This window comes from Medicago truncatula, chromosome 3 (genome assembly GCF_003473485.1).
Source record: "Medicago truncatula cultivar Jemalong A17 chromosome 3, MtrunA17r5.0-ANR, whole genome shotgun sequence".
In the NCBI taxonomy this organism is placed as follows: domain Eukaryota; kingdom Viridiplantae; phylum Streptophyta; class Magnoliopsida; order Fabales; family Fabaceae; genus Medicago; species Medicago truncatula.
In genome coordinates this window covers 25,510,681-25,520,678 of record NC_053044.1, presented here as the reverse complement: position 1 = coordinate 25,520,678, position 9,998 = coordinate 25,510,681, and the positions used below count along the sequence as shown (strand labels likewise).

Sequence of the window (9,998 nt, the reverse complement as noted above, 5' to 3'; positions counted from 1 at the left end):
GATTATATTTTTGCATTTTCTTATGTTAGAGTGCGTATATTTTTGTTATGTATCATAAAGTAACTTTCTCCTAGATCACAACCTAATAATAAATATAACGTGGAATTGAAGGACACTACTCCATAGAAGCAAAACAAAGCAATTTCAAAGTTCTTGATGCCTTAATTGTCTCTATATGAAATTATTTCATTAAGGACACTTGATCATTTCATCATGAAAAAAGGGCACTTGATAAGATATTACGGTTTTATAGCCTTATAAAATATGTTCTAATCTTTTTCTTTTTGTAAATGTTGTTCTTTACTAAAACAATATATTGCATGATACATAAATTTTGATAAGATCCCATGTACGACCGAATCATTGCATGGGTATTTCATAATTTATGATTAAGCAGGTTAATATTATTACAATTGTATTGTACTATTTATTATTAAATCAACTTTTTTCTTTGGTATATTTTATTCATGTATATTACAGTTAATAAGACATGTGCGATAGTATCTTATCTTATTTAATATTAATCTAAGATAGTCTGATATGAGGAAATCTCTAACCCTAATGACAACCCTAATATCTTATTTTCCTCCCAAATCATGACATAAATGGAGCTTAACTACTCTGACCCACTAATTAATTTCACACGTTTTTCTTAGCCTTGAGCCACTCAATATGCGCTGCTCAATGCATAGAAGAAAATAATTTGGAGACTTTCTAGAATCATGACATAAATTCAGCTTAATGACCCACCAATTAATTTCACACGTTTTCCTTAGCCGTGAGCACCTCAATACGTGTAACACCCTGTTTTTCCAACTTGAAATTTTTTGCATAAATCAGAGTAAAACAACTAAACAGGATGCTACACTTCTTTCAAATATGAATATAGTAAAATTACTATTTATTTCAATCATCATATGTCATCAAATTAAATCTCATTGCAGTGGAAAACAACTAAGTTCAACATCATGTTAGCACAACGGCCTCAACTTAAACAACTTAATTAAAATCCAGTTTAAACAAAACTTCAACATAAAATCATGATAAATACGTAACACATGGAAAACAAGCAAATCCCCACCCTGTTACGTATCAGAGCGACCCTAAGACGACGACACGTGAGAGAGTCATCTCACTTCAACAGCTATTCTTGATTTCCTACAAGTTACCCAATTGTAAAGGCAACATTTCCAAGCAGAAGGGGTGAGATTTCACATTCAATAATAATAAGCATATAATTCATCAAATGCATTTAACAACTTAAGCTTCATCAATTAATAACATTAACTCTTCATATAATACTTCATTAAATCATCGATCAACTTCTAGTCATCATTAATAACATATTCATCACCTCATATACATTCATCATATAACAACATAATCATCACATCATAATATCATCATGTAACAGCATAATCATCACATCATAAACATCATCGTAATATAAGATAAACATCACATCATAAACATCATCTTATAACATCATATACTTCACATCATAAACATCATCATATAACAACATAAACAATAACGATTAATAAATATTAATACTTCACATAGTTCTTCATTAACAACTCATTGATAAATTACAACTTAACGACAACGACAATGCGACTTCAACAACTTAAACTCGACAAATGTTACTTCAACTTCTTAATCATGCATGTGGTATCAACCAGGGCATCAAGCCCCCAACGTATTGAGCGTAAATATGTTCACAGGGCATCAAGCCCTCAACGTATTGAGCGTAAATAGGCTCACAGGGCATCAAGCCCTCAACATAATATGTATAAATATACATTACAGGGCATCAAGCCCTCAACTTGAATGAGTATGCATGGACTCAACGTCTTACAACTTAAACAACTTAGACATCTCATATGACTCCAATAATTTGGATCAACATCTTACAACTTAAACAACTTAGACCAACATTAGCATCCTCATCACGACAGCAAGGCAGCACCATTAAATAATATGCAGCAAGTCAACATCAACAATAATCATCCAATATAATCATTACAACTTCATATCAACATCTTTCACAACATAGCATCATTAATAATAACAACTTGAATGGTATAACAACATTATTTTCTATATCATACCTTTTCCACATAAATATATGTAACTCAAATTATTCAACAACAACATTCACATAATATATGTATTTCAAATTATCCAACAAAGATATTCACGTCAAACCAAATTAGATCCATCACAACATAAGTTAAATACTCTTAAACACCCTAGTTGAACTCATAGTACTTCTAGTTTTGAGGTTTTGAATTATTCCTTAAGTTTGGGATTAACTTAGAAACGGTTATGCTGAATTTTCATAGGATTTCAGTAAGACCTCCTTCGAGTATTTTCATCATATCTCAATAATCAAAAATCATTTTCACGTCAAACCAAAGTCACTGGAAAGATAACTAAATTATCTACAACTTTCATGTTTACACCAAAGGCCAATTCAAAACAGAAATGGGTGAAAAAGATGCAAGAACATGAAACAAGACGTGCTGTCAGAGAACAACTCGGGAAAAACTCACTTTTCACCCTAAAATCTCAATTTTAACTTCCCTATGCCCAAATTTGATCCAAAAATTTGTCTAACCATTTCTATACATGTTAAGACACTCAAAACCATATAAAACATTGCACTAAAAATAACTCATGACCTGAAGATCACTTATGCACAAATTCAACGGATTTTCTACTCTATTAACAACCAATTACAACTTCAAAACCTAATTCACAAATTCCCATAACTACAACCTACAACATGCTAAACTCAATTTCAGAATTATACAACTTAGAATTAGAGAAAGTTAGTCCCACCCTTACCTTAAATTAGATGATCGGACTCTACAAGATTGCTCCTCTTCTCACAAGATTCTTCTCTTCTCTGACTTCTCTCTTCTCTTGATTTTTCTCCCTTTTTCTCCAAAAACAGGTTTCACGTAATCCTTGTTTTCTAATTCTAACTCTCCCCTTTTATATAAATTCTTAACCTACTTATTTTCTCTTATTTTCAAATATGCCCTCCAAGTCTCAATATTCTATTCTAATTCTAATATATATATATATATATATATATATATATATATATATATATATATATATATATATAATATTTCTATAACAAATATATCTCTATAACAAATATATTTCTACACCAAATAAGAAATATATTTCTACACCAGATAACAAATATATTTCTACACCAAATAACATATATATTTCTACACCAAATAACATAATATTTCCACACCAAATAACGTAATATTTCTACACCAAATAACATAATATTTCCACACCAAATAACATAATATTTCTACACCAAATAACATAATATTTCCACACCAAATAACATATATATTTCTACAACAAATAACATATATATTTCTACACCAAATAACAAAATATTTCCACTTATTCCACTAAACTCTTCTAATTTCCAAAACAGCCCCCACAACTTAATCTTATTTTATTTTCAAATCTTATTCTATTAAATAATAAAATAAGTCACTTAATAAATCAACAACACATCACAAAAATCATATAAATCACATAAGTCATAAAAATAGACTCTAAACTCAATAAAATAAATAAATATTAAAATAGGGCGTTGCAATACGCGCTGCCCAATGCATAGAAGAAAATAATTTGGAGATTTTCTAGGGTTCTGCTTGCCACACTCAAGATCATCTAAAACATCTCTTTGTTCGTCATGATCGATCCATTTCTTCTTTCTTGACATAACTCCTCCATTCTTCTTATTTTCTAAAAGGATATTTTTGCATCTTTCCAACCGTCCACTCTGATTTCTCTCCATAACTCCAACCCCATATTCACATCAGACGAAGACAGAGAAGATCTTTACAGTGGTGGCTTTTCATAATCAACTCAAATCAAAAATTTATTCGTCGATGGGTATTAAATTTGTTCATTCTCAATTTTATATTCGATTTGTTCTTTTTAATTTTGATTTCAATTAAAGATTTCATTGACGATTTCACTTATGATTCCATTGTTGGTTATACTATCTCAATTCGATTTTGACTGATGATTCCTTTGACGATTTTGATTTTGGTTTCGTTTATACTTTAGGGTTTGGATAGCATCTCACATGGTGTTGAAAACAGATACGCTGGAAGTTACAATTGTGAGCTTTTTGTTCATTTTTGTAGAATTATATAATAATAATTATTATTGTTATTATTATTATTGTTATTCCATTATGTGTTAATTCATCTTCTTTTTGCTTGCTCTCTTCTTGAGTATTCATCTTCTTTTTGCATTTCAGTTTACGAAGTTTGGTCTATAAATTATAATTATACAAAAATTATACTTTTCATATGATAATAATAAATTTAATATTGGTTGTAAAATATAATGATATTATGGTATAACAAACCCGCGCGATAGCTTGAGTCGAGAGTCTAGTACATACATATAAACAAATATTTTGCTAAACTATTCCTATATACATATTAAAAATGAATTATTTGGAATTTTGGGACGATCATGACCTCCCTATGTCCCTCCCTGGTTCCGCCTGTGAATCTAGTGTTGTAGAAAGTTCATACTAGCCAAGACAATTGTGAGGAAATGCCACTCAATTTTATCATAAGTTTGGACATAAAGCTTCAACCTTACAAGGCTACAAAACCTTTTTTTCTCGGTCAGTGAGGGGAAGCTAGGGGGACTGTCCACATCGAGACTAGAACAACCGCACAAGCAAGAGAGACACCACACTCTTACCCAAAACCTTAAGGCAATGTGTTTATGGGTCCTCTTACTTATAAGGTATTCAACCTTTACTATTTTATCCGATGTGGGACATATAGCTCACACTTGCAAACCAACACTCCCCCTCAAGTGTGAGTCCATCTATTCATCATGCTCCCCCTTCAAGCGGAAGCTCTTACTTTGCTTGTATCGTCGTTCCTGAACAAGGAGCCACTTACTACTTGTACAGCTGTTGCTTGCTTTCTGCGCAACGACCGGCTGCCTCGGTCGTACCCTTCGTCGAACCGGGGCTCTGATACCACTGTTGGGTCAGTGAGGGGAAGCTAGGGGGACCGTCCACATCGAGGCTAGAACAACCGCACAAGCAAGAGAGACACAAGGTGTTCAACCTTTACTATTTTATCCGATGTGGGACATATAACTCACACTTGCAAACCAACACTCCCCCTCAAGTGTGAGTCCATCAATTCAACGAAGCAGTGTCGGCCCGTTTGCGGAGAAAGCAGCAACGGCGGTGCAAGCAGTGTCGGTCTATATTGATGGACTCACACTTGAGGGAGAATGTTGTTGTGTACAAGTGTGAGTTATATGTCCCACATCAGATAAAATAGTAAAGGTCTTATAAGTAAGCGGACCCATAAACCCATTGCCTTAAGGTTTTGGATAAGAGTGTGGTGTCTCTCTTGCTTGAGTGGTTGTTCTAGCCTCGATGTGGATTGTCCCCCAAGGCTCCCCCAGTGACCTAACAGTGGTATCAGAGCCCCGGTTCGACGAAGGGTGCGACAGAGGCCGCCGGTCAGTTGCGCAGAAAGCAGCAACGACGGTACAAGCAGCAAGTGGCTTCTTGTGCAGCAACGGCGATTCAGGCAAAAGTAAAAAGCTTCCGCTTTAGGGGAACACGTTGAATTGATGGACTCACAAGTAAGAGGACCCATAAACCCATTGCCTTAAGGTTTTGGGTAAGAGTGTGGTGTTTCTCTTACTTGTGCGATTGTTCTAGCCTCGATGTAGACGGTCTCCCTAGCTTCTCCTCACTGACTCAACAAAAAAGCACTTTAAGATAGATCAATTATATCTGGTAGAATTAATTTTAGACCATTCGTTATAGTTTTTGCGACAATTTTATTAATAACATTACATAAAGAAATTGGTCTAAAATCACCTTAAAAAACAGAGCGAAAATGGTTACTCGAATAATATCAATATTATTAGTTGAGTTATGTATTTTAGGATATAAATATCACATTGCTACTGTCAGGCACCAACTCACCATTTATTTGAATATTTTCCTCCTTGCATTGAAGATTTTATTTATAATAAATGCAAACAGTACATTTCTGTAAAAATTAAATAAAATAGAGTTTCAAAATTCTAGATATACTTTGTACGAACCGTACATATATTTTCTCTAGTCTGTCTTAAAATATAGGGTTGGTTAATAATATATTTTTAGAAATTTCACAGAATAGGAGACTTTCCTTGTTGGCGTCCGTAGCTATATACAAATACCACAAACGCACTTGAGAGACACTTCAAAGTGGACCAAACCAAAACACTTCAACAACAACAACCTTTGTCCCTTTACAAATCTCTTCCTCCTAAGCTTTTAACAAACAACCTCAAACAAAACAACCATAACCTTCTTATCTTAAACTCCTTCAGTTCAACTTTGTTAAGTTTTGTATAAGCTGTTTCAGATCAGATTTTCTTTTTTTGTTGGTAATCTTTTTAAGGTGAGAGACTCATATGTTTTTCAACTGTTTTCACTTTCCTTATTTATATTATGTTGTTAAAGCAAAGTTGTTTTTCTTATGAGTGTTTTATTTTTCTGGTCATGTGGTGATGGTTATGATGATGATGATGATGATGATGATGTATTTGTTTGAATTATTAGAAAAAATACAAATTACTTTTTTATCATTTTTGGTTTGGTTTTGATGAGTTTAGAAAAATGGGTTTGTGTTTAAATTGATTAGTAAAGGCTTGTTTAAGTTTGTGAAATGATTTTTCTCCTTTTTATGGTTTATCTTTAATGATTTTTTGTTTTCTAGATTTGGTTTTCAGTTTTTTGGGTAGGGTTGTGGAAAGAAGGCTTTAAAATTTTGATTAAGTGCTTTTGAATCATTGAAATTGAAATCCCTTTGGTGTGGTTTTGAAATTTGTCATCTTTTTATGTTAATTGAGTTAAAGCTATGCATGTTTGGTATATGAAAAGCTACTTCGCCCTATAGGCATCATGTAAAGTGATTTATGAAAGAAAGAAAAAAAAAGTGAGAAAATTGTAACTTTGGAGGGTTGGTGTACTCTTAATTGGAATAGCATATTATAATTCTACCACAATTAAAGAAGCTACTAAATTTAACTTATCATTTTAATCAAGAAAACATGTTTTTTAGATTCTGATTACTTTCAAAAGCTTAAACAAACACAATTAAAACCACTAAAAGTAGTTTTTTTAGTTAAGAAAGTGATTTGTAACAAACAGGCTCATAATTGTGTTGTCAAGAAGATTACTCTTCTGGTTTTTAGAAAAAAAATCTCATTGCTTGCTAATTTCTATCCAATACGTTAACATCTAACCGAAAGCCATAACAGATTTAAGCAACAATTATAAATAGAATGCATATTTGTTTTCTTTCTTTACTGTTCTACTAATCATTATCCTCTTGGATATTGTATTTGTCTAACTGTCTTATTTCCTTATATGCAGAATAGTTCGTATTTTTTTCGGTACGCTGCAATTCCCAAGGAAAGTTGAATTCAAGTGTAGACAATGATTACTGATCTATTGGAGAACTTCTAGGGTGTTTGTTCAAGAAAGTCAACCGACAGTGCTCAAGTATATCGAAGAAATTTTTACTTATCAATGCAAACATCTCAGAACCATGAAATTTCTTACGGCTCTGACAGGTTCTACGTTGAGCCTGTGCAGAATCTCGAGTCGTATTGCTTACCCTCAATTGAGAATCTAGACAATTATTCTTCCTCTGATAACAGCTGCCAAACATTTTATCCTTCTCATCAAACTCTAGAACCATACAACACCCTTGAATCTGCTTCAACAAGCAACAACAGTTTACCTTACCAAAATTCTCCCTCTACTCACAGTTTTTCACCTAACAATAGTCCAGGTTCTACGTTAAGGCCGCAACATTCACTTGAATTTGTCAATGGTTCACCTGAGGAGGAGGATTCTTACTTGATATATCATGATCATGATGACCTAAGGCATAAGATGAGTGAGCTGGAATCTGTTATGCGAGGACCTAACGTAGAGATGCTAGAGATGTATGATACCAAAGTTCAAGAAGAATCTGCTTCATTCTTATTAGAGGCAGAGAAGTGGAAGAAAAACGTGGAGATGGTATCTAGAGGGGATTTGAAAGAGATGCTTTATACTTGTGCAAAAGCAGTGGATGAGAATGATATCGAGACAATTGAATGGATGGTAACTGAGTTACGCAAAATAGTATCCGTTTCAGGCAGTCCAATTGAACGATTGGGAGCGTACATGTTGGAGGCACTTGTTTCAAAGATTGCCTCTTCTGGAAGTACAATCTACAAATCGTTAAAATGCAGCGAGCCTACTGGTAATGAACTGCTTTCCTACATGCATGTACTTTATGAAATATGTCCGTACTTTAAGTTTGGATACATGTCTGCAAATGGGGCCATTGCGGAAGCTATGAAGGAGGAAAATGAAGTCCATATAATTGATTTTCAGATTGGACAAGGAACTCAGTGGGTGAGTCTAATCCAGGCTCTTGCTCGCCGCCCTGGAGGACCTCCAAAGATTAGAATAACAGGTATTGATGACTCTTATTCATCTAATGTCCGCGGTGGGGGCGTTGATATAGTAGGGGAAAAGTTATTGACGCTTGCGCAGTCATGTCATGTACCCTTTGAGTTCCATGCTGTTAGAGTGTATCCTTCTGAAGTGCGACTCGAAGACTTTGAACTTCGACCTAATGAAGCTGTGGCGGTGAATTTTGCCATTATGCTACACCATGTACCAGATGAAAGTGTGAACATTCATAATCATCGTGATAGGTTGCTGCGATTGGCTAAACACATGTCTCCTAAGGTGGTGACTCTAGTTGAGCAAGAATTCAACACCAATAACGCTCCGTTCTTGCAGCGTTTCCTCGAGACAATGAACTACTACTCAGCAGTTTATGAATCGATTGATGTTGTTCTTCCAAGGGATCACAAAGAGAGGATTAATGTCGAACAACATTGTTTGGCTCGTGAAGTTGTGAACTTAGTAGCTTGCGAAGGGGAAGAAAGAGTGGAACGTCACGAGCTTCTGAGTAAGTGGAGAATGCGTTTCACGATGGCTGGATTTACGCCTTATCCATTGAGCTCCTTCATCAATTCTTCAATCAAGAATCTTCTCGAGAGCTACCGTGGACATTACACCCTAGAAGAGAGAGATGGTGCACTGTTTCTTGGTTGGATGAATCAAGATCTTATTGCTTCTTGTGCTTGGAGATGAAAAATATAATGACAGTTCAGTTTTGTTACTGCAGGTTTTTATGTTAGGCTATATGTATCATCATCCTATTTAGATTTACTCTTTTTATTATACTCAAATAACTGTTTTGTAAAAGAGCATCCTAAAACTTTGTCACAAATACTAGTAACAGGCCTGATGGATTATATATGCAGAATTTGTCTATCCAGTGTGTTTTATAGAACATGTTTACCTTACCAGAGATTAAAAATAAGGTTAGATATGATATTTTTTATATGCTAAGCTAAACTGTATTTCTCCTAACTTGGTTGGTTAGATCTCTTTGTATTCCCCATCAGCACTGCAGCTCTAGCAGTTATCATGCAGCATAATTGCTCCTCATTTTAAATTTATTTATTCTTGTTTATATTGACATATTCAGGGATTAAATTACAAAAAAAAAATTAAAAAATGATAAGAGATCTATTTAAAGCTCCCTAATTAGTTCAGACCTATATGCTAGGCTCCATTAGATTTGTCCTTCACAAAAGACATCAAGGCATGAAGATTTGGAAAAGCTTTTATCAATATTTTTTTTTTGAAGGAATCAATAAATGAAAACTCACATGAAAATTTATATTGAAAAATGTCAACAGTATACTATTTAACACCCACTTTTAAACGCGTTTTATCCAATTGGTTGAAATTTATTTAGATAGATCCTACTCAATTTATGTGAGAATTACATAATATAGTGTATTCTATTCAACTTTCAACAAATGAAAAG

The 9,998-nt window shown here is 33.8% G+C and overlaps 1 protein-coding gene across 2 annotated transcripts; it reads left to right on the top strand.

The window, feature by feature from the left end:
* Positions 1 to 6,264: 6,264 nt before the first annotated feature.
* LOC11425266 (scarecrow-like protein 21) lies at positions 6,265 to 9,506 on the top strand. 2 transcript variants are annotated; one of them, XM_024779599.2, is made up of 2 exons: positions 6,265 to 6,491; positions 7,474 to 9,506. In XM_024779599.2, the coding sequence occupies exon 2, from the start codon at positions 7,625 to 7,627 to the stop codon at positions 9,251 to 9,253; it is 1,629 nt and encodes a 542-aa protein (XP_024635367.1). In that variant the 5' UTR covers positions 6,265 to 6,491; positions 7,474 to 7,624; the 3' UTR covers positions 9,254 to 9,506. The 2 variants fall into 2 exon arrangements, with proteins under 2 accessions (XP_024635367.1, XP_003600261.1); XM_003600213.4 differs by having other exon boundaries at positions 7,469 to 9,506.
* Positions 9,507 to 9,998: the final 492 nt, after the last annotated feature.

What these genes read in the sequence shown, in the direction of transcription:
- LOC11425266 (XM_024779599.2), top strand. Translation starts at nt 7,625, where the DNA reads ATGCAAACATCTCAGAACCATGAAATTTCTTACGGCTCTGACAGGTTC.